The following is a 24,296-nucleotide window of genomic DNA, read 5'->3' on the forward strand; positions in this document are numbered from 1 at the left end:
CCTGAGCAAGCAATCAGAAGCTATTGATCCAAGGGCACCCAAAGTGTTTTTGCCAACTGTTGTAAAGTATAGCCTGTTACCTTTTTTTCCCCTCGCAGTAAAAAGCGATCTTTTTTGACAGTATCTCTGGGGAAATCTACTGATTATCCATGATGTGTTATTAGTGTAAAAGCTTAAAATAGATGGTCTTTCCGAGACATGCAAATCGTAAATTACATTGGGTGCTGTAATCTTATAACCTTGTCTCCCCAGGGTACTTTGGGAGAGACTGTGTTGATGTGTGTAACCTGAACCCATGTGAGCATATCTCCACCTGTGTCCGTAAACCTAGCTCATCCCATGGGTACACCTGTGAATGTGGACAAAGCTATTATGGGCAATACTGTGAGAGCAAGTAAGAGGATTATTTTTACTGTTCAATGTCTTGATCTTTCCCAGTTCCCCTATTCCTTCCGTGAGCATAAGGCAGTGGCCCCCCTTTTTTGTTTCAACAAAAATTCCCCTTGTCATTTGAGAGCTGATAACAATAGAAGTTGGCAGATCCCTTGTCCTGCAGAGCTCCTAAGCACAGCAAGAGTTCAGCTCTGTTCCTGTAGAACTTAGGAGTTCTACAGAACAGGAGTTCCTTGGTATCCTACCCCTTCCCTCTCATAAGGAGCCAGCTGGCCATGGAGAGGCAAACACTTTCTCATCTATTGTCCCATTTGAGTGCAATATGGGTAATTCATGAAGTCCAAGGGAAATGGAAAGTCTCATGTAATGTACTGTGTTTATCCCCTTTTGTGTGTCGCTTGTGTGTTTTCATCTGCCGTATCAGTCCTCTTGGAAACGGCAACCTGGACCCTCTCTGTTGTTGCATTGTACAGCTACACATATTGGTTGCGCTGTTTCCAAAACCAGTCACATTGTCTGGACCAGAAAGGCAGATAGTCCAATTGGCATCACTTACAAAGACTCCTGTTATAATCCTTTAGCACTCATCATTTACATTTTACTCATAAAAATACATAAGAATATTAGCCCTGCAGTTGCAGGGAATAACAGAATTCAACCTGCTCTCTGAATGCACTGAAAGCAGCCTGTCTTGCCATAAATAAGCAGCAGGGAGGAGGTTATTGGGATGCACAGAATCAGGAGTGTTGTCTATCAGAGACTGAAGAGAGAGGAGCTGGACTCAATGCCAGTTTGAGAAATGATCTTGCAGAACAAAAGCTGTTTCTAATTTTTATTGTATGTGCTGAATTGTGGCAACAGCACTGGGGTAAATTATACTCTCAGTAATGTAACTATGAGCAAATTTTGGCCCAGTGACTTTTTTCCTCTCAGAAGTGAACTTAAAAGAGCCTCCTTTCTATTTTGTTTTATTTTGTAGAATTGACTTGCCTTGTCCCAGAGGCTGGTGGGGAAATCCCATTTGTGGTCCATGTAATTGTGAGATCAGTAAAGGATTTGATCCTGACTGTAATAAGACTAATGGAGAGTGTCAGTGTAAGGTAAGCAAAAGAATTTCTGTTTAGTGGAAATATTCTTCAAGTTAAAACATAATTAGTTGGATAACTGCAATGTAAAATATACATTCCTGCACAAATGTGCTTTGTATCATATAGAACATAATTATTTTTCATAGGGAATCATATTTTTTTCTGATATTAGTCCTTCATTTTAGCCATATAATGCAGATCTTCTTTCCTTTTTGTCATTACTAACTATATTATTGCAAGCAAAGGAGAGAGAATAAGGGGCCAAATTCTGATCCTCTGTTTTATAAAGGTCTTGATAAAATCAGAATATGACCCCACTCTCAAAGAGACAAGTTGGATGAGGTAATATATTTTATTGGACCTACTTGTGTTGGTGAAAGAGACAAGCTTTCGAGCTTACACAGTGCTCTTCTTCAGGTCTGGTCTGGTCTAGACCTGAAGAAGAGCTCTATGTAAACTTGAAACTTTCTGTTTCGTTTTTCAACCAATTACGCACCCACTTTGTAGTAATTTCATCCAGATCATATTTCCCAAGTTTCCTTGTGAGAATGTCACATTTCACTGCGTCAAAAGCCTTACTGAAATCATGTATATGTAAGAGGAAAGTTTGACCTTAAGATCAGGAGACAGAAAGGTGGCCCTCCACTCTACCCCTCAGTTCTGAAAGTAAACCAAGCAGAGCTGGGGATCAGGCCCTACATGATTACATGATAGAAAATTCAATGTTAACAGTAATGGTGTAAATTGGCCAGGCTTTGGGTCACTAGTATGGGGGTGTAAAAGTAAAGCAGTATATTCTGTGCTAGCTGGATATTCTGTGGGTATGCGAGTAAGAGTAACTTTCACACCATAAGGCAGAAGGAGGGTGGCAGAAGGAGGGTGGAGCTGAAGAAACAACTAACAGACTTGTGTAAGATGAAGCAAGCTCATCTTTTGGCAAGTAAGTTACACTCATTTTTGCAAACCGTGGTCAGATGCTGCAAGTACTCTGCATGCAGACCTCCCATTGACTTCACTGGGAGCTCTCCCCACACAGAGCTTTCATGTTCAGGATCCCGTGGCTTTTTGCCATGCAGTGACCTACTATTTACGCAGTTCATTGTACCTTATAAATTGTTAGTATAAATTGTACCTTCTTTAAGAGGTTGATCGCAAATATCATTTTTTTCAATTGGGCTTAAATGAAGAGAAAAGTATAATAGAATGAAGGCAAAGGCACTCCTGGATATTAGAAGGAACTACTGATGATGATAAGCAATGTCATCAGCTATATCAGTTACAGTAGAGACAAAAGTTAACAGAAACTATTTCCCATACTTGTTATGAGCAGTGATAATCATAGGATAATTCTTCTTCTTCAGGTGCATGTCGGTATGGGTGCTCCACCACAGGATGTGTGAGCACCTGTACATTCTCGACCAGAGACTGTAAAGCAGCATCTCTGGGCCTGCACCTGTGCAGAGCACCTCTTTATGCTCCCATACGAAGGCCATATAGGAAGGGACAGACCCACCACCATTCGGTTCCTTTTCACCTGCCTGTCGCTCAAGAGGGAGCACTTGGTGCCTACAGCTTCCCACCTTTTCTCACTATGAGTTTTTCATTCTCACTTTATTTAGTTATTTACTTATTTTTATTTAATTTAATCAAAGTTGTGCATTCAAAAGGAGGTCCTCCCTCTCCAGGACTTTTGGTTTAATGCTTTTTCACATCAGGTTATGGTGAAGACCCTGGGGTTTAAGCCCTGACAGACCTGCCACAGATGTTTTCCTTGTAGTAATGGGCACTTCTGGAGACACCCATATCCCATCAAATTACAAGGTCTGCTCAAGGTTTAAAGGCAGGTCTAGAGAAGACAGTGAGGCTGCTCCCTGGCTGCCCCAACCCTAATCCACACCTCCGCCCCTGACAGGCCCCCCGGGACTCCCACACCTATCTAAACCCCCCCCCCCGTTCCCGTCCACTGACCCCACCCCCCGAACCTCCACCCCATCCAACCACTCCCTGTCCCCTGACTGTCCCCCCAGGGTCCCCTGCCCCTTATTCAACCTCCCCACCCCCTTACCATGCCACTCAGAGCAGCAGAACTAGCAGCCGCGCCACCCGTCCGGAGCCAGCCGCGCTGCCCGCACTGCCCAGCAGGAGCTCACAACCCCGCCGCCCAGAGTGCTGGTGCCACGGCGAGCTGAGGCTGCGGAGGAAGGGGGACAGCAGGGGAGGGGCCGGGGCTGGCTAGCCTCCCCAGCCAGGAGCTCAAGGGCTGGGCAGGACGGTCCCGCGGGCTGGATGTGGCCAGCGGTCTGTAGTTTGCCCACCTCTGATGTAAGAAGTCATGTGCGGAGAAGTCTTCCATGTACAGAGGGCTCCTCCCTCGGCACCATCTGACGCCTCTTGGCACATGATATACTCAGGGTTTCTCCCCACACTCTGGTACCATCATCTTCCTACAGCTCCAAGGTTAGAGAAGCTGCTCCGTTGTCCTCTCCAGTACCACATGCACCATCTCCTCCTGGGCACCGACCCATGTTCCTGACTCCAGTACGAACTCAGACTCTGACCATAAGCTATCACAGCCCTCCACCACCTTCCAGATCCTTTTCCCTGGACAACCTTCTGGTTTCAGACAAACCAGAGTCTTCCCTATTAAGGAGCTCTACTATAGCCCCCTTCCCAGTACCGCTCCATCAGCTACAAAGTGTATTTTGGTCAGACTTCCAACCCTGGGTACTGACACTAATGCCTGAGCCCCCCTCCTTAGCCGAGGGTAGGAGACTTCAGTCTCTGAGATCTTGGTAAAAGGCCCTGTCTCAGTACGGTACTATCACATTCCCCTGAGTTCCTTCACTAAAAAGACCTTCTGGAGCATGCCAGGTGCCGTGGACCTCGGGGATATGAATACCCTTGGGGGCATTTCCTCTATCCCCTTCCTCCTCAGTCACCTTACTGGACCCCCTGGAGACACTTGGGTGAACAGTTTTACAGGATACGAGTTAGAAAGAAACCCCAAGATCTACCAGAACTGCATCACTCACAGGCACCAACTGACCATCTTCTGGTCCCGTATGCCCCTAAGGTACTGGGAGAGGCACAAGAAGAGCAAGAACTACAGCTTGAGAGAAGCTCACCCCCATCAGCCAATTCCTCCTCCTCCCTGGATGAAGTGGTAATGCCACCACTACCTTCTTATGCTGATGACTTTACGACCTTCCAGAGTCTAGTGAAATGTGTGGTGGAATCCCTCCAGATCCCACTAGAAGAGGCCTACACATTCCTTATGGCAAACACCTGCCACTTTTCCTCTCATGTGTAGGTGGGCAGATAATAAATATATTCCAGTCCATAGAATGGAATACTTCTCCCGTCCTGACCCTAATTCTCTAGTGGTAAATGTGTTTCCTACATTTCATAATAGGCTCAGATAATTGCCAGTGCCAAGCTCTCCCCTTCAGATTCTCAACAGCCCCAAGGGTCTTTACCAAGGTCCTCTCAGCAGTAGCAGATTCCTTATGTCAGTGGGCATTGCAGTATTCCCATTTGTAGACGATTGGCTCCTCAAGGGTCAGTCAGCTCTAGAGGTTCAGCCAGCAACCCTGAAGGCACTAGCCCTATGCCAGTTCCTGGGTCTCTGTATCAATTGGAAGAGGTCTACACTGACTCCGGGCCAGAGGAAAGATTTCATTGAACCCTCTCTGGGTTCCCTAAGTGTCAAAGCCTACCTGTCCAAGGAGAGGCTGGATTATGTCCAACCTAATTGCAACAATACAATACAGCCCACAAACAACTGCAAGGACCTGCTTAAAACTCTTGGGCCACATGACTCCTACGTTGTCATACCTCAGGTGCTTTCAGACGTGGATTTGGACTGTGTACACCCCAAACAGGCATAGTCTCTCCAAACACCTGATAGCACCTCTGAAAGTACTGGACTCTCTGCCATGGCAGAAGGAGCCACTGAAAGTCTGCAGGGGAATCCCATTCTCACACCCTCCATCCTCAAAAACCCTCACGATGGATAGCTGGAGGGCCCACCTCCAAGGGGTCACAGCTCAGGGCAAGTGGTCCATGCAAGAGATAACACTTCATATCAACTTTCTAGAACTGAGAGCAGTCCGCTGGATGTATCAGCACTTCCTTCACAACATACAGGGTCACTCCATCAAGATAACACTGGATAACAGGGCAGCAAAGTATTTATATAATCCAACAAGGTGGAGCAAGATCCTAGTCCTTATGAGTAGAATCGCTAAAACTGAGGAACTGGTACATTTCACATCAGATAGAAATCTTGGCGATTTATCTACCAGGTCTCCAGAATAGAACTTCAGAATCCCTAAGCAAGAACTTCCATCAGGACCATGAATGGGAGCTCAATGGTTCTGTCTTCCATAGCATCCGCCAAACCAGTACTACATGTTGCCTTTTTTGCACCAAGGGAGGATGCAGCCACAATTCATTGGGAGATGTTCTGATAACACTGTGGCCCTGCATCCTGCAATATGCTTTCCCCCCTCTATCTTGAATTCTCAAGACCATCCTCAAACGGAGTCAGGAAAAAAGCCAGAGTTACCCTCATGGCGCTGTCATGGCCAAGATGGGTGCAGTTCTCGAATCTCCATCACCACACAGTGGCAATGCCTCTCTGCCTTCCTCTCCAGCAGGATCTCTTGTCACAGAAGTTGGGCACCATGAACCATCCCAACATCTCATCTTCAAATCTGAAGGCATTGCTCCTAGATTGTTCTCTAGCATGGAGCTTACCTGTTCAGATAATGTCCAGTGAGTACGCCTATGTAGCAGGAAACCTACTACTCACAAAACTTACCTCCAGAAGTGGAAACATTTCTATTTCAGGTGTTCTCTTCATTCATCTCAAGATTAGAAATTCCATTCTGCAAGATCCTAGACTGCCTATTGGACTTAAAGACTCAGGGTCTGTCAGTGAGCTCAGTCAGAATATACCTGGCAGCTATCCCAGCCTTCCAGTCACCCATTGGGAGCTTCTCAGTTTTTGCTCATTCTATCACAACCAGATTCCTTAAGGGCTGACACACAACTTGTTTCCCCTTGTACGAAACCCTGCTCCTCCCTGGGACCTTAATTTTGGTCTCTGTGCCTTAAGGAATGCCCCCTCTCCCTTTGAACCAATGTCTACCTGTTCTCTCCTCCACCTCTCCCTCAAGCCCTCATTCCTTATAGCCATCGCTTCAGCTAGATGAATGGGAGAACTTGGTGTGCCCATGGCAGACCCACCATTCACTACTCCTCCAGAGACGTGGTCACACTAATTCTTCCTCCCTAAGGTCTCTTCGGAATACTGTGTTAATCAGGAATTCCATCTACCAGTGTTCTATCCAGAGCCTCCTGCCTCCAGAAAGGAATCTAGCCTACACACACTAAATATCAGAAGGGCTCTCGCCCTCTACTTAGACAGGACCAAGACCTTTAGGATCTCTCCCAGACTCTTTGTGTCCTTTGCTGAAAGAGTGATGGGACAGTCATTTCCCTGCAAAGGCTGTCGAAATGGTTCTCAATTTAATTTTAATGTGCTAGGAGACTGCTGGAATAAGCCCCCTCACAGAGTGACAGCACATTCCACTAGGGCTCAGTCGTACCTATAGCCCTCTTGAAAGATGTTGCATAGCGGAAATCTGCAGGTCTGCTCTCACATTCGTGAAGCAGTATGACATTTTACCTGCTTCCAGGGCTGATGCTACCTTTGATGATGCAGTGTTTCAAACTGTCTCGGATTTGCCTCATCAGCACCCACCTGCATGTTGATTTACTGGTTGGGAGCCTCCCATGGTGGGGCACTCACAGGGACATATACATGAAGAAGAAGGAGAGGATACTTACTTGTACAGTAACTTGAGTTCTTTGAGATGTTTTGTCCCTATTAGGTGCTACACCTCCCGCCCTCCTTCCCCTCTGCTTCAGAGTCTCTGGCTACACAATTGAGAAGGAACTGAGTGGTGGCAGGTCCGCGCCTCTCTCCTATGCCCTCCTACGGGAGCATGAGGAGCTGCTCTTTATAGGTGCAGGCCCACAGATGCTGCTTCACAGTCTCTGGCTGAGCATGCTCAGATACATGAACATCCTATAGTGGAGCACCCATTGGGGAAAAACATCTCAAAGAACTCAAGTTATTGTGTAAATAAATAACCTCTTTATCTGTGCACTTTTAAAGCCCCCAACATCATAGTGTCTGGGCGCTCATTAATTCTTCTTTTCAGACTCACAAGCCATCCAGGAAGACCTTAAGAAATATAATTAATAAGGGGTTATAAGAAATATGGCAGAATTAAAATACTGTGTGTCTATCTCTTTATTTTTCCAGACAAACTACTACAGACCACAAAGCAGTGACACCTGTTATCCATGTGACTGCTTCCCTTCTGGTTCTCATACTCGATCCTGTGACAGGGAGACAGGACAGTGTCCTTGTAAACCTGGAGTGATTGGGCGACAGTGTAACCGTTGCGACAATCCTTTTGCTGAGGTTACCATTCAAGGCTGCGAAGGTACCATACGTTTCAGCCATCAACTGCTTCCAGCATTTTTAAAAAATGTTATTACTTTCAATGTTATTAAGTGTTATTACTAAAGAAATAGAAGAGTATTAACTGAGGCTAATAGTTTATCTAATTTATGCCAAATGAGGAAAGTGCTAGTTAAGAAGAAAGCAAAACATTCTTGTCCTGTTATTTCTGAAACATAGATATATGAATCCGTCTGCTAGCATCATCATAACCTCAAATTGAGATGCTGTGCACCAAGTCGCTAACACGTCCTGCTCCCTATGCCTGTTAAGATCAGTTATGTAAAGGAGTCTGTGTAGGAGGAGATGATTGCACCACTCTTATATAAGAGTGTATAAGTAGGGGCATAGCCAGCAGATCGAGGGACGTGATCGTTCCCCTCTATTCGACATTGGTGAGGCCTCATCTGGAGTACTGTGTCCAGTTTTGGGCCCCACACTTCAAGAAGGATGTGGATAAATTGGAGAGAGACCAGCGAAGGGCAACAAAAATGATTAGGGGTCTAGAACACATGAGTTATGAGGAGAGGCTGAGGGAAGCTGGGATTGTTTAGCCTGCAGAAGAGAAGAATGAGGGGGGATTTGATAGCTGCTTTCAACTACCTGAAAGGGGGTTCCAAAGAGGATGGCTCTAGACTGTTCTCAATGGTAGCAGATGACAGAACAAGGAGTAATGGTCTCAAGTTGCAGTGGGGGAGGTTTAGATTGGATATTAGGAAAAACTTTTTCACTAAGAGGGTGGTGAAACACTGGAATGCATTACCTAGGGAGGTGGTAGAATCTCCTTCCTTAGAGGTTTTTAAGGTCAGGCTTGACAAAGCCCTGGCTGGGATGATTTAACTGGGAATTGGTCCTGCTTTGAGCAGGGGGTTGGACTAGATGACCTTCTGGGGTCCCTTCCAACCCTGATATTCTATGATTCTATGATTCTTAGGGTGCCCTCTGCTGGCCTAGCCATGAAGCCACATTGACGATGGTTTCAAATGATTTGTATATTTTACCTTCCCACATGGATGGTTGGTTCTTGGTCTCAGGGTAAAGTGAAGTGGAAATTCACGCCCAGAAAGGTGGCTAAAGTTATACAGTGTATATGGTGTGACATCCAGAGTCCCAAATTAATAATGACACTTCCTTGGCATGTATGTCTTTGCTTGCACGATTGAATAGCACTCAGGTTAAAGGTTGGGGAACACTGGTTTTGAAAAGAGAACAAATATAAATGGCTCCCTATGGAAGCTGTTGGAGATTCCAGTAAGGTTCTAAGTGTGGGGAAAGCCTTTCTGCAGCTGTAAATGTATTCTTACTATTATTTCCCTAACTTTACATTGCTAGAAAAATTGCATTATTTCTTTATTCCTGTCACAGTGATTTACAATGGGTGTCCCAAAGCATTTGAAGCTGGCATTTGGTGGCCACAGACCAAGTTTGGACAGCCAGCTGCTGTGCCATGTCCCAAGGGATCAGTGGGTAAGTTGACTGGGTAGAACATTAACATTTTTATCTGAAGCTCTGGTATGGGAAAAAATGAGAGTGAAAAAACTTGTATACATAGAGAAGAATTTATTTTAAAAGTCTAGAGATTACAGTGTAGCTTGTGGTTGTCACAAGCTGAAGGATTTATTTAGGTATAACTTCCATATCAAGAATTAATTAAAGCACATTCCAGTTAACAAATGAAAGGCAGAACATTAAAAATGCAGTAGATAAATAAACAAGTGAATGTAATATGGAAAAGAGAGTCTAAAACAATATATGTTTTAAATGAGCACAGTCAAATGTTTCAGTATCCATTCACTGTATAAAGTAATTATTATGTTTTGTTTTCAGCGCATAATGGATTACACATGACCTTTAGCGATATAACTCATGTAGACAGGGATAAAATGTGGAGTACTTATATGGTATTTGCTTTACTAAATTTCTGCTAATATAACTTCAGAGGTACAATGTAGCTAAAATTTTCCATCAAGCACTTTACCTTTCTGCATCATTTGAGGTTCCTGATGATTGCATTTTATCAAGAATGTAAGCATGACTTCTCCTTCTGTATGAGGAGTAGCAGCTGCAGGTTTGGGCTACATTAATGTTTCTAAATAAAACATTGATTATAATGGACACATCTGTGCTTCCACCATTTTGTTATGACTATTATCCTTTATATCTAAAGGGATGGATCACATGTGACAAAAGTGTATGTGTGTGGGATGAAGGAAACAAGTGAATGACAATCTAATATGAAAATTAGACAATATTCTAACGCACTTTCCAAGCAAGTTTCTGTTATTGAAATTCATTGTTTATTTGGAGAATATGAGCTTTTTTCTTAAATAAGTATTATTAATGAAGAGAATAGGGAAAAAGAAAGGCTCTTGGACAGCAAACACTAGCAGCTGTGAGTGTTTCACTGAATATGTTTGTCTGCTAGACTACAACAATGGACTAAAATAAGATTATTCTCACATAGCTTGTGGAGAATTGTTTGTGGGAAATGAAATCTCTGTAACTACTTATCTCATTTCTGCACTTGCCAACTCTTATCTGTTGTTATCATTTGCAAGTGGAATGAACTGTAAATGATTGTATAACTTTTAAAAGTAGCACCATGGAGTATCAGCATTGACTCCATATGTCTGAGGAAAATTGGTAGCCCTTGAGTCTCCAGTTCTGAGAACTTCCCAGGCCGGGTAGGGGTAGGGTAAATTACATTTTTAAGCTAACTTTATTTAAATTTTCAACTAATATAAATTTTTGCATAAAATAAATTTTCATCAATGATATTTGCATTCCTCTTGTGATTGTGTGTATTCTAGCAAATGAGAGAACAGGCAGAGATGTCTGTGGAAACAGCAAATTTTAAGTGAACATTCCAGAACATCGGCAGAAAGCAAATTTTGTATTTGCAAATGTGGATATTTGAACTGGAAACCTGAGCCTAGGTCACACACAGCTAGTCAGGAAACAGAAACAATATCATGAGATTTTGTTTCCAGTCAGAGATAACGAACATAGCTAAAATTTTTGAAAAGCAAATACCCACAATCAGCTGTTCACAAGGAATCTACAAACCAAGAAACAGCTGTAGAAATTAGTTGGCAAATAATTTGAAATAATGAATAAATTAAATTAAATAGAAAGCTGCTTCCAAACAAGTCCAAATGAAAAAAGGAATTTACATTTGTCGCTTAAAGTGTTCACTGTGAACAATGTGCTTACCTGTAATACTGACAGTGCTCACATGTTGTGAAGCGCAGCTAGCATTTATCCAGGATACCCACCTGACTGAACGAATGAATTCTCACCTGTAATGGATAGATGTTTCTCTCATCTTTGGTGTTTAGGAATTGCACAATCTTTCTTAGATTCACGGTTGCTTAATTCATCAAAAGATGCTTTGGCAACTAGCATGAGACAGGTTCAGACAGATATCTGGAGGCTAACATAGACCATTGTTGGAGAAATCTGTTTATGAACAACAATAAACTGTGTAACTTTCCTGAGGCTGAGGAATCCTAGTTTGCAAGGTGAAATATGTGTTTTTCTTTAAGAGATTTGAAAGTAAAAAGCTAATTTTCTACAAATTCTATATTGATTTGTGCAGAACTATTGTAGGTCTTGTTAATCCTTTGTTTTGTTTTCTTCAGGGAATGCTGTTCGGCACTGTAATAGTGAGAAAGGCTGGCTCCCTCCTGAGCTTTTTAACTGTACCACCGTTAGCTTTGTGGATCTTAAAATCATGGTAGGAAATATTTCCTTATTCTTAGCAGGCCAGAGTCTTATCAACCTGTCCAATACACACTAGCGTCTACACATAATAGAAATACTTTGAACACGAAGAAATGAATAGACATATAGCTTTCCAAATGTGGTGACGGCTACTAAGACTGTATTCGTATTTGTTTACATCAGTGTCCAAATACTGAGACATTCGCTGTGGCCCCCAATCACACTGACTTCAGTGGAATAACACTGATTTACAACTGAATATCTGACCCAACATTTTCCTGGGGATTTATTAGAATTTACTATGAGTTTAGTAATTGTTTGTTGGTAAAGGCCCTTGGAGATGTGTCATCCTGTTTTTAAATGCTCATCTTTGGCAGATTTTGTCTTGCATGCTGGGAAACCCACATGATGTTAATGTACATAGTAAATAAAATCCCCAACCCCTGTTATCTTCTCTAGTTCCTGCTTCTAATGCTCATCATCTCAGATAATCCCAGTCTCCAACTTGACACCACCAGGCTCCATCTGCCAGCTGTGTGAACGTTCAGACCCTGCATTTCGCTTTAGAACCTTTATCCTTCTCTGACAGTCATGCACATTCCATTGCAATGTCCTCTCCCCTCCTTTCCCAGTAGTATTTCTGTTTGGATCAGATGATTCCTCTGTCCCGTAAATCTCTAGATGATGGAAAGCAACAGTGTCCTTGTAACTGGAATGACTGAACTAAGACTGTTGCAAAATTGTTTTCCCTTATTTTTTCTCCTTTCCACTTCAGAATGAAAAACTACATCTCAACGAGACCAAACTGGATGGAGATAAGTCCATACAGATTGCTAAAGTGCTGCAAAATGCCACCAAGTACACCAACTCCTTGTATGGCAATGATGTGAGGACAGCATACCTGCTGATGATCAGGGTCCTGCAGTATGAGAGCCAGCAGCAAGGGTTTGACCTAGCTGCGACAAGAGATACGGAATTCAATGAAGTAAGAGAGATACTGTGTGCTCATAGGTTCTCACTGATATGTTCATTTAGAAATTCATAAATGAGTTCACCTCAAACCCATGTGGAGTGAATGTTGTTTAATCTGTTTTACAAATTATTCCTTCTTCGGAATAGTTTGAAATGAAATTTGACCAAGTAGGGAGTTAGATGATAGGTAAAGTTCATCATAGTACCATCCAAAAAGCAGAATTCTCAGAACTAGAAAGTAATTGAGGGAAAGTGCTAATATTGAGTAAAATAGCTTTGTTTGTCACATTCTTCTGTTCAATGGAAAACCAGCCAGATCTTACCAAACTTTCATTTCAATATAGTACATAAAATGTTGAAAGGTGAATTAACTCTGAAGGTGGGTTATCCTGTTGTCCTCACATTGGATTTAAAAATCTTTTTAGAGGAGTGTGAAAAATTAATAAATGTACATCTGTATCATTCCTTGCCTATAATTTCCAGTGTAGCTATTCCCTTACAGAAAATGAATACACAATCAGAATCCTTTATTTATGCATTTCTAATACAAACACAATTGTAATTGGCCTGTTATGGGCTCTGGGTTTTATATGTTGTTTTCATTAGAACTGAAGTAGTATTTTGACCAAAGCTCCCCTGCAGAATTCTTTAAAAACTTTTCTGACAATTTTGTATTCTGTAATAATACTCCTTTTCCTGGTTTTCTGTCCACAGAAGAGCACTGATGCACTGTTTGTGCTAGTGTTAATTTGCAGACAAATATCTGTTGTTGATGGAGTATCAAGGTCTAAAAAAATTCTATAAAAATAGAGAGTTCATTGCAACTTAGAAACAAAGTGGTTTCCTCACTGATGTAGAAAATTTCTCAGTATCTTAGGTAATTCAGTTTACAAATAATGAAAAAGACTTTTGAAACAGTTGTCTTTTTAGATTCCCCAGGTTTTAAGAGATTATTTTTTTCTTACTTAAAGCAAACACTGTGCCAACAAATTTGTAGCTTCAGGCACTGGATTTGGATGAATTTACACACCCAAGCCTTGAGATGGATTGCGTAAGAACTTAGTGGGTTTTGTTAAATAAAAGTGTGAACAAAAAGTAAGAGAGAAAAGGAGTACTTGTGGCACCTTAGAGACTAACCAATTTATTTGAGCATAAGCTTATGCTCAAATAAATTGGTTAGTCTCTAAGGTGCCACAAGTACTCCTTTTCTTTTTTGTGACTACAGACTAACACAGCTGTTATTCTGAAAAAAGGAAGAGAAATAATCTACTTTTGAAATTTTGACTTCCATTTATTTTAAATATTTTCATGTACATAGCACTAAAATACCCACCATAATATTCAGTAGCTGCCTAAGTATTTTTAGGGGAGAGCAAGAATTAAAATAAGTATGTTTTGGACATCTAATGTGTCATTAACAAGGAGAACCCATATGGAGAAGATGATATGGTTTAGGCTGAGAGACTGTAAGGAAAAGCAGAAGAAGTTTGCTAGTTATTGTTGAGTGAAGACTGTAAAATGCAGCAGAGTGGGTAATGCAAATAGCAATCATGAAAATTGGTGAGTTCTGTTACAAGGCTGCTTCCATACTCTGCTGCACTGTGGTTTTAGCTAACCAGGTGATATATGGGTCCTTTGTAAAGATGTTGTCTGTTCTTTTTGTTATCTCAAACCAATACTTAAGAAGCATCTTTCCCCCCTGCCAGCCAAATGAACGTTTTAGGAGGATGGTTATAGGCATGTTAGTCTAGGACATTGTGGAGCGTAATTTAATTTCTACCATAATTGTATCCAAGTTTATCCTCATATGTTATGTTTTTGATACCATACAATAGTGTTTTCTACATTTGCTCCAAGAGCTTTTTGTAACAATTTCAGTGTTCTTGTTTAATTGAGTCTTATACAGTAATATTTTGTTTACTGCTTTTCTATTGTGTCTCAAGGTTGTAATATTTTGTAAAAATTGTAATATTTTGTTTAGTCTCCTAACTAAGAGCTGTATATGGAGAAGTTTATCCAGAGCCTTTTTTTTTTTCAACAGATTTTTATTTTAACACAACATAGAAATGGAAGAACACCCAACATATAATTTCAATTTTCTTTCATGATTATGAGTTTGTAATCACAAATTAAGATTAGTTCTTGCCACATATGTTCCCCAAAAAGATGAAAAACAGGGACTGATTCATAGATTCCTTGATGATTCTACAGAAATATCACTCTGTAAGATAGGACACCATGTCTTCCCATTGGAAAATGAGATTTTTAACAAGTCTTATTCATCTGACTTCCCCAGGGGTGTTTCCTAACTTAGTTAGCAAGCAGTCTCTGCCTGTCCTGTCTCATCTCTGTGAGAGGCAAAGCCAGTATGTTTAGATGTTCCTTCTGAGTTGTCTTGATTGGTTTCCTGCTTTAAAAAAAACACTTCCTTATAATCTCTGATCATTGCGCAGGTTGCTAATGAAAAGCTTGAAGGAATTTCTTATAAGTAAAACAACCTGAGGGTGACTAAAAGGTGTGCATTTATTTGATAAGGCTGGAGCAGAACATGCCTGGATCAAAATGTTTCATTATGTGTAATGCAAATCGTTTACAATATTCCTCACTTGAAACCTAGCCAGCTAAACTCCCTCGGTTGCCTTGTATTGGGTATTCTAATCATTTAAATGTACATTTATTTTTGTTCCTAGAACATCGTTAAAGTGGGTAGTGCCCTTCTGAACCCCAACACCAAGGAGCACTGGGAGCAGATCCAGCGAACAGAGGGTGGCACATCCCACCTACTGAAACATTATGAGGAATATTTCAACACAGTGGCCCAGAACATGAAGAAAACTTACCTGAAACCTTTTGTCATTATTGCCACAAATATGAGTGAGTAGCTGTTGAAAACTGTCTTTTCTGTTAGATGAAATTCCCTGACACTTGAGAGCATCAGGTATTGTCCATCCACTGGACCAGCAATGTGTTCTGCAGAGAACAGCCAAGGGTGCCAAGGCTATATAAGAGAAAAGCTCCAGAATGCTGGGTCTGAAGGGAACAGCCCCCAACATTTTTCTCCAGACATGTTTAACTCATCCCTTGACAATGCTACATGTGCATTGAAAGAGCTCTCTGCTCTCTGGCTTGGAATCCTGAGCCAAAATGCAAGCCATGTGTTTCTAAAACTGTAAATTGCCAGAACATATATGCGGATTTTAAGGGTTCACAGAGCTATGGTGGGTGTTCAGTTCCAGAGTCGGAAGATATTTATTTTCATGACATCTTGATGGGTCTTGAGACTGTTCCAATAATCAGAATATTATAGTGACATGAGTTAAGATTCTTTCATAAATATGCAACCACACATTAATATACCCACCTCAAGCACTGGAATTTCTAGAATTCCTCTGAAAAAAACACAGTTTTCAGTAGAGTACTTCTACAACCAAGATATTAGCCCAGATGAAGCTATCAACAGCTAAGCCGCATGGTCTAAAGGACTGAGCAGAAGACTGGGAGCCAGAACCTCTTGATTTCCAATCCCGACTCTTACTCTAATTTTGACTTACAATGTTATCTTGTTGTGTCAGTTTCTTTTGATCTGCAAAACGGAGATGATAATTCTTGCCAATCTACCTCACAGAGGTTATGTGATAAGTAATGAGTTGATATTTGTTCAAAGCGTTGAAAACATAAAGTGCTAGGTAAATGGTAAGTATGATTATATTAAAATAAGCAGGAAAATCCAGTCTTACATGGCAGAAAAGCTTATCAGCAAAATTTCAAGTAGAGGGAGAGAGAAACTCACAAAGAAATATCCCTGACTCAGCCTGTATTCCATTCCATGTACCAATAGGGTTTTTATTCTGTGTGAATGGTTGGAGCCTAGAAGTGAGAGTTGGTCTGGAATTTTCCATGAAAATGTTTTTTCAGTGGAAAATGCCATTTCCACAAAACTAAAATTTTCCATGAGAAAATTTTGATTTTGCCAAAATGACTTGATTTTCCATTGGGAAAATTGACACAAAATATTTCAGGTCTGATCAACCCAGATTGAAACATTTTATTTTGAGTCAGTTCAGCATTGATTTGTTTCATTCTTATCTGCCATGGTGCCTTATGGGTATTGTAGTTCAGGTGTCTCATACCCCCATTTTCCCCTATGGGTCAGGCTCCCTGCCTAGACTACATCTCCCATGTGGCACCATGTTCTCCCCTGCGGTTGATCTGACACAGTGCATCATGGGAGCCGTATGACCACAGTGTATCACCGTATGAAATGCAGTCCGACTGGGAGACCTGCCCATAGAGGCAAATGGAGGCATGAGATGCCCGAACTACAATTCTGATGACACACTGTGGCAGCTCAGGGTGCAACAGATTAAAGTTGAATCAATCAAGCCAACCTGTTCAGCAAACTGAAACAAAACGTGTTGATTGATGAAATGTTTTGCTATTTCCAAAGCAAATTTTTCTGAACTTTCCCTTCCTCAAAAATTTTTGGTATTTCAACTTTTCATCCCAATTTGGCATGACAACTCATTTCAAAATGTCTGAATTTCCTGCTGGATGAAAAATCTGATTTTTCATCAGCTCTGCCTGAGGTCAGAAGGATGTAGCTTCTAAGGGGCAAGGCAATTCTCTACTGACTAGTTTCTTTTTTCTCTCTCTCTCTCTCTCTCGAGCAATTTTTCTAGGTGGGTGCTGCATTAGTAGGGTTGACTAACAACTCATCTGGGAATTATTTAGGGACTAGGGAAAGATTGGGAATTGGCAGTGCTTAACTTGGACATTTCCTCACACAGAAACCTGCAGTGAGCCTGATACAGTTACCCTCCACAGCTCCAGCTTCTCAATTTTAATTTTTATTAAAATGCCTGAATTGGCAGCTTCTGAGGTTTTAAAAAATTGAAAGTTATAAACCAAACACTATAAACACTTCTGGCAGTTGCAAAACAGCCAGGGGGTCTGGAGATGAGCCCCAGAGTAGCTAGAAATGCAGGGATAGGGTAGAGCTGAGAAGTATTCTCATCCCTAACCTCTCCAAGGAACAAGAGATTGAGGCTCGGAATCTAACCCACTTCTTTTGCATGGCAAACACTAAAACTAAGCCATGGGGTCAGACCTTTAGTATATGAGTAGCAGTAGAAGTATTATAATTTTTAACTTAGTTTTTGAAAGATGTCTTTTTTAAACTTCTAGCTCATACATGTCCTGTCAAGAATATTGCAGCACTTTGTATAGCTATGTTCTCCTGTTGCTGACCACCACACAATATTTCATATAGACAAAATAAATAATTTCCACATCAGTGGCAATGTAATATCATACCATGCTATATTACCTCCTGTCCAATGATTTTAAACCATCTTACAAACATTAAGCTTCACAGTACTCCTGTGAACTAGGGAAGTATTATTATCCCCAACTTACATATGGAAAAAGTAAGGCAACGATTTTTCCAACGCCATACAGGAAATGTATGATGAAGCTAGGAATAGAATCCATATTTCCTGACCACCAGTCCTGTGCATCCCTCCTTTTTGTCCCTCCTACCATCCCTCTTACCAGCCTTCTTCCCCACTACCATATGTAAAAGTTTACATTTTATACTTTTCCAGAAGATCACATAAAGTGCAGTTGACTCTGAAAATTGACCGTGCCCATTCATATTTATCTCTCAATGAGCACTAGAGAAATTTGCTGTTTGTTAGCAAAAATACATTTTCTACCTGCTAGCTTTGGTGCCTAACCTGGGATATGAGAGAGACTAAGTGGGTGAGGCAAGTTTTCAAACTTACACAGAGTTACAACACTGCATATAACCTGGGATATGAAAGTCAAGCTAGGTCTTTCCAGTTTGTTCATAATCAGCAGCAATAAAGATTCCGCAGTACAAATTCTAACCTCAGGTACAGATGTGCATCTCAGTTAAAGGCAATGATAAAATATGAAAAATGATAAAAAATGGCTCTGCCATTGGGATTTAGTTAGCAAGTCTGTTATCTTGCTCAGAAATTGCATCCAGCTCATTTTCTTTGTTGTGTTATTTCTGCAGTACAAACAGGAGAAAAAAATAGTAAAAACTTATTTTTGAAATAGCAGATCTGGCTATTTCAACTCATACAAGAAGTTGGGCTATTGAGTTGGAATCTGCCATTTTTAGATAGTTTATGTTCAGGACAGAACAGCACTTTACTAATACGAAATCTTTTTTGTGTGAAATTTGTAACCATTACATATGCACTGCATATACCTTTATATTCTCCAAATATGAAATAATGCTGGAACATACGATTTTAGTCGTCACTGGAAATAATTATTTGATTACAATAATTATTGATTACATTGGCATATTTTTTGGTTCAAATTTCTTAATGCTATGGATTTTCTAAAGTATCGGTAAAATTTCATTTTTGGATAATACCCTATATGATTGAAATTAAGTTAATATTATGAGGAATTTAATTTTTTTTCACAGTTATTGCTGTTGACATATTTGACAAGTCTAATTTTACGGGCGCTAAAGTACCACGGTTTGAGAGGATTAAAGAAGATTATCCTAAAGATTTGGAGTCATCTGTTTTGTTCCCTGATACTTTGTTCAAACCTTCAGATAGAAAAGGTAAAACACCTCTCCAGATATTCAGTAGTAATCTTCCAATCGAATCTTAGGGATCAGTTATGCCTCTTATGAGGCAGAATTGTCCTGGGGCAGAGGTGGGGCAATCATATACATCAAGTGAACCTTATGTAGAGATAGAATGACTCTGTGGATCTGTAAGACATAATGCCTTCAGGGCACTAAGGGGAGCATTCTGCGCTGGGAAACTTGCTATACCCATTCACCAGTCCCCTCACATTGCTCTGTCACTGTGCATAGAAATGGTCCTGTCCTTTATTCCACACAGGAATGGCCTTTAGCACTATTGGCAGCACTCATGACCTCCCCCCACCCACAGGCTCCCCAGCACATCCATCCAAATTATAGCTGGCCCGAGTACAGTCATATCTTGTCAACTTGCCCGAGTAGGGGAAGCTCTTATAGACTGACATATGTTCTAGGGCTAGACGATTCTCTGAAAACCGTACAGCTCAGATTTTTGTAGCATTTACACCTGACAGTTTGATGATCTGCTGTTTTTTATATCTATTCTAGAAGGGAAGATACTGCAAATGATTGTATCAGAAACCCTTCAAACATCATTGTTAATGAAACTTGTATTTAGAGATTAGCTGTTCTCTCCAGACTGGGAAGTTGTTTCTTATTCACCCCAGAATAGCAGGAACATGGCCCTGTTTCTTTAGGAACTCAATAAAATCCACAGTATGTAAGTGAAAACTGTGGACATTAGATGCACCTGGTCTCCTGTGAAGGCATGAATGAGAATTTCAGCAGAAACAGAGTCAGTGGTGGCACAGGTGTGCAGAGCAAGTAAAAGACAGATTTACAGACAACATGGTATGAAAGATGGAGAGGCCAGAATCAAGGATGATGCCAAGTTAACAGACAGCAAAGGCAAATAGAAGGTCTAACCGGAACAGGCAGGTGGAGGATATGTTTGAAAGTGTACCTCTTACAAAGATACAGAGTTCTGCCTTTGAGACATTTGAAGAAAGTTGAGATAAAACCACAAGACAAGGTCAACACAGGCAGAGAGAGTAGCCCAAATGGAATCATTAAAAGTGTCAAACGTTATATATGGCTGAGTATCCTCAGTATAAAAATATATCAGTATAATATAAATAATATATAAGGTAATACATTCGTAATGAAGATTTTTCTTATAAGTAATATATTTATGTGATCTGTCTCTTTTCTGTAAGAGGAAAGCAAATGGCGTTAAGAGATACTACCAAAATTTGAAGATCATGTGGAGGTGCCAATTTAAAGTAAAAACTCTGTGGCCCATTACTGTTGCACTCAGAAAAGGCACACAATGTACTGTAAATCTTGCTTGGTACATGCAGTATAAGAAGGATAATATACATGGGTTTTAATATTTCTCCTTAAATTGCACATCTTATTTAAATGTATGTGCCTGTTTTAGCCCCAGAACTGCTCATATTCTAACTAGTGTGACAAAGTTCTTCCTCTACCTTGGTGGATCTTGTTGGCGGATTTGCTCACCTTGGAGCTTCACAGCAGCCCTTAGTCTGGCAGTTTTCATGAGCCCACAGTCCAGGTCAACTCCTCCTGTGTCTGTCTGACCAGGAGTTGGGAGGTTTGGGGGGAACCCAGGCCCGCCCTCTACTCCGGGTTCCAGCCCAGGGCCCTGTGGAATGCAGCTGTCTAGAGTGCCTCCTCGAACAGCTGTGCGACAGCTACAACTCCCTGGGCTACTTCCCCATGGCCTCCTCCCAACACCTTCTTTATCCTCACCATAGGACCTTCCTCCTGGTGTCTGATAATGCTTGTACTCCTCAGTCCTCCAACAGTCCGTGTTCTCACTCTCAGCTCCTAGTGCCTCTTGCTCCCAGCTCCTTACACGCACACCACAAACTGAAGTGAGCTCCTTTTTAAACCCAGGTGCCCTGATTAGCCTGCCTTAATTGATTCTAGCAGCTTCTTGATTGGCTGCAGGTGTTCTAATCAGCCTGTCTGTCATAATTGTCTCCAGAAGGTTCCTGATTGTTCTAGAACCTTCCCTGTTACCTTTCCCCAGGAAAGGGACCTACTTAACCTGGGGCTAATATATCTGCCTTCTATTACTCTCCTGTAGCCATCTGGCCCGATCCTGTCACACTAGATAGAAAGATGGTTCAGTTGTTATTTGATTTTCAATTGTATGATTATATAGTATGCAATATAGTCATATAAAGTATTCTGAAACATGGTATCAAAAGTGTCCTCAGTGCTGTGCATCTAAAGTTACCTGGGCGCGAATGTTAACATAGGTAACGAACTGTAAACATCTGTTAAAATGGTAGCCCAGACTTACGGTGAAAGAGTTAGGCTTGAATGTTTGTATTGATTTTGTAGTGGCACCTACAATGAAGCCATCAAACCAAAAAATGTCCTCTAAGACGGATAATGGTATTTTAAACCCTGAGAATGCATTTACAAAGAGAAAGAAGCGACACCCAGATGAGTCTAACCAGTATGCTGTTGCTATGGTGATTATATATCGATCTCTAGGACAACTTTTACCTGAGCACTATGATCCTGACAGAAGAAGCTTAAGGTAAATTTTATACACATCTGTGAACTGCTCATAGAATCCTTCTGACTTGCTTTGAATGCTAGGTGGTCAGTGGTGCTATTATGTTACAATTATACTTCTCAGCTATCAGCTATCATCCATTTGTTAGTGTAAAAGTAATTGTTTGCAGAGCCGTCCTTCTCTTGTTCTAGATATTTGAGACCGTAGACTGTTGTGTGAGAACAACCAGATCAGCAATGCTAGGTTTGAGAAATGTAAATACTTCTGATTGTGCAGCCATGACAACTCCTTGATTACGACACATATTTGCGGTAGCTGCAAAATTGGGCTGTTGTATTTTAACGTTGAAATCTTTTTGCAGCTTTGCTTTATTTCCACAGGTTACCTAATCGACCCATCATTAACACACCCATAGTGAGCACCACCATTCATAGTGATGGGGAACCTGTACCAAACCTCCTGGAAAAGCCCATTATACTTGAATATGCCATGCTGGAAACAGAGGAGAGAACTAAGCCAGTCTGTGTGTTCTGGAACCACTCAATCATGTATGTTTGGTGACTTCTTTAATATTTTGGGAGGGAGTCAGGCCAGGCCATTGCAGTGCAGGTTTCAGAAGTTCAGGCTGAGAAGGAGGCACTGTACAAGAAGAACATGAACATTTTGTTCTTAGTTTGTTCGTGTAGGCAGCTTAAGGTAAACTTTATACACATCTGTGAACTGCTCATAGAATCCCTCTAAGCATGATCAATATACAAGTAATTAGAATAACTCCTGAGAACAAAAGGATGATCCTCTAAAAATGTGGCTTTCTAACAAACTCTCACTGCAGGATATGTAACTTTCTGCAATATCTTATCACAGTGAAATATGAGCCTCAGGAAAGCCAGTGATTTTACAAACTCTGAGTGAGCTTTCCCCTCTTGTGTTAAAGTTCCTGCTTGGGAGCTCTGGGAAGGAAATCTCTGTTAGGATTTGCTTGCTGGGTTCCTTGCCTATTGTTCCATCCTCCAGTCCTTGCAATTGAAGGGGCGCAAAGCAGAGAAGACTCCCTGTGCCTTCCCATACTCTCTGTGGCATGACCAAGCCCAATTTGGCTATATATAAGTACAATTATAGCAGCTAGCTTTTCTTCATACAAGAACAAGTGGAAATGTGGTTCTTAAACAGTTGATGAGATTACAAATTTTAAACTGAATTACATACACCACAATCTAACCTCAAAATATCATTTTGAAATAAAAAGTTGATCACAAGGACAATTGTGCTAGTTACTAGTAACTTATCTTTCCTCCAATAAACTATTGCTTATTTGTCTTTGTTTTAGTGAAAAATAAAAGGGATGTGTGAGTGAGTGGGAAGGGAAGTGTCTATTATGGAACCTTTGACCCTTCCCATTCCATCTTTCAGCCCATCATGATCAAGCAGCAGTTTCTGTGTCTGACTTTCATGGAAGGAAGTAGTAGGGAGAATAAGGAGAAATATTCTCAGTCTAGTCTAGTCTTTCATATTTGATAAAGAGGAAAGTTGAAAACACAAATATTCCTTAAAGATACAGAGAATGCTATGAACAATATTACGTTGTGTAAGCATTTTGGGATTCTACAACGTTGTGAAAATATGAAGAGCAATCCTCTTTGAAATATTTTTAAGGGTGTGGGAAAAAGGAATGAACATTTTGTGTTAAGAGTTAACTACTCATTCAGCATTTCATAATTCTGATGTATTAAAATGAATATATAAATATAAAAAATGAAAGTCCCAAATCATGAGATTACAAATATACTAATAGGATTATCATAGTCTCTTTTTCAGGAAAAACATATCAAGTGTGCATTTTTCAAGAGAGCTCTAAGGGGCAATGAAAATCTAATACAGCAGTAATTAAGTTTAGAGAAGCAATTTCTTGACACCTTAAACAATTGTTTCTGTGAATAGCTCATAAAAGAGAATGACAATTCCTATGTTTGTAAAGTTTTTCAGTAATATTACGGGTTAGAATAACTCAATAGTTTTAAATAGTTTGATACTTTGCCTCTTTTATTGCTGACTACTTCATTGGTACTTCAGTCTATTTTGTGGCTTCTTCACAGTTGCCGTTAAAAACCAACTTTGTTCGTTGGCTTTATAATTTCTTGTAACAAAAGAATTTTAAATAAGCTAACTGTGTTTCAAGGGTCTAGTTATCTTAAAAACACAGTTAAAATATTATATTGCCAAATGGAAAAAACAGTTAAAATGTCTAATTAGAAGCCTTTGAAATGAATACAGTAATATTTGTTGTTCATAATTTTTACAGACTAGAGTAATAGATTTCAGGACAAATTCATCCCTGAAGTCAGAGGAGTTATACCTGGTGGAATTAGGAAGCTTTGCTGGGTTATCTGTTCCTCTCTGGTGCTGGTGCAGGATATCCCTCGATATAGAATATTGTTCTCT

At 40.7% G+C, this 24,296-nt stretch overlaps 1 protein-coding gene across 1 annotated transcript in view; it reads left to right on the forward strand.

Annotated features, from left to right (window-relative positions):
* Positions 1–24,296, forward strand: part of CELSR1 (cadherin EGF LAG seven-pass G-type receptor 1) — a 265,989-nt gene that overhangs the window by 213,200 nt on the left and 28,493 nt on the right. Inside the window, exons 13-22 of the mRNA XM_073328377.2 lie at positions 253–394; positions 1,373–1,493; positions 7,816–7,999; positions 9,382–9,483; positions 11,658–11,752; positions 12,515–12,724; positions 15,402–15,585; positions 19,175–19,318; positions 21,677–21,878; positions 22,238–22,405. Coding sequence (XP_073184478.2) covers positions 253–394; positions 1,373–1,493; positions 7,816–7,999; positions 9,382–9,483; positions 11,658–11,752; positions 12,515–12,724; positions 15,402–15,585; positions 19,175–19,318; positions 21,677–21,878; positions 22,238–22,405 — 1,552 coding nt within the window. The remainder of the gene's footprint in view (positions 1–252; positions 395–1,372; positions 1,494–7,815; positions 8,000–9,381; positions 9,484–11,657; positions 11,753–12,514; positions 12,725–15,401; positions 15,586–19,174; positions 19,319–21,676; positions 21,879–22,237; positions 22,406–24,296) is intronic.

This window comes from Lepidochelys kempii, chromosome 1, assembly GCF_965140285.1.
Source record: "Lepidochelys kempii isolate rLepKem1 chromosome 1, rLepKem1.hap1, whole genome shotgun sequence".
Taxonomy (NCBI): domain Eukaryota; kingdom Metazoa; phylum Chordata; order Testudines; family Cheloniidae; genus Lepidochelys; species Lepidochelys kempii.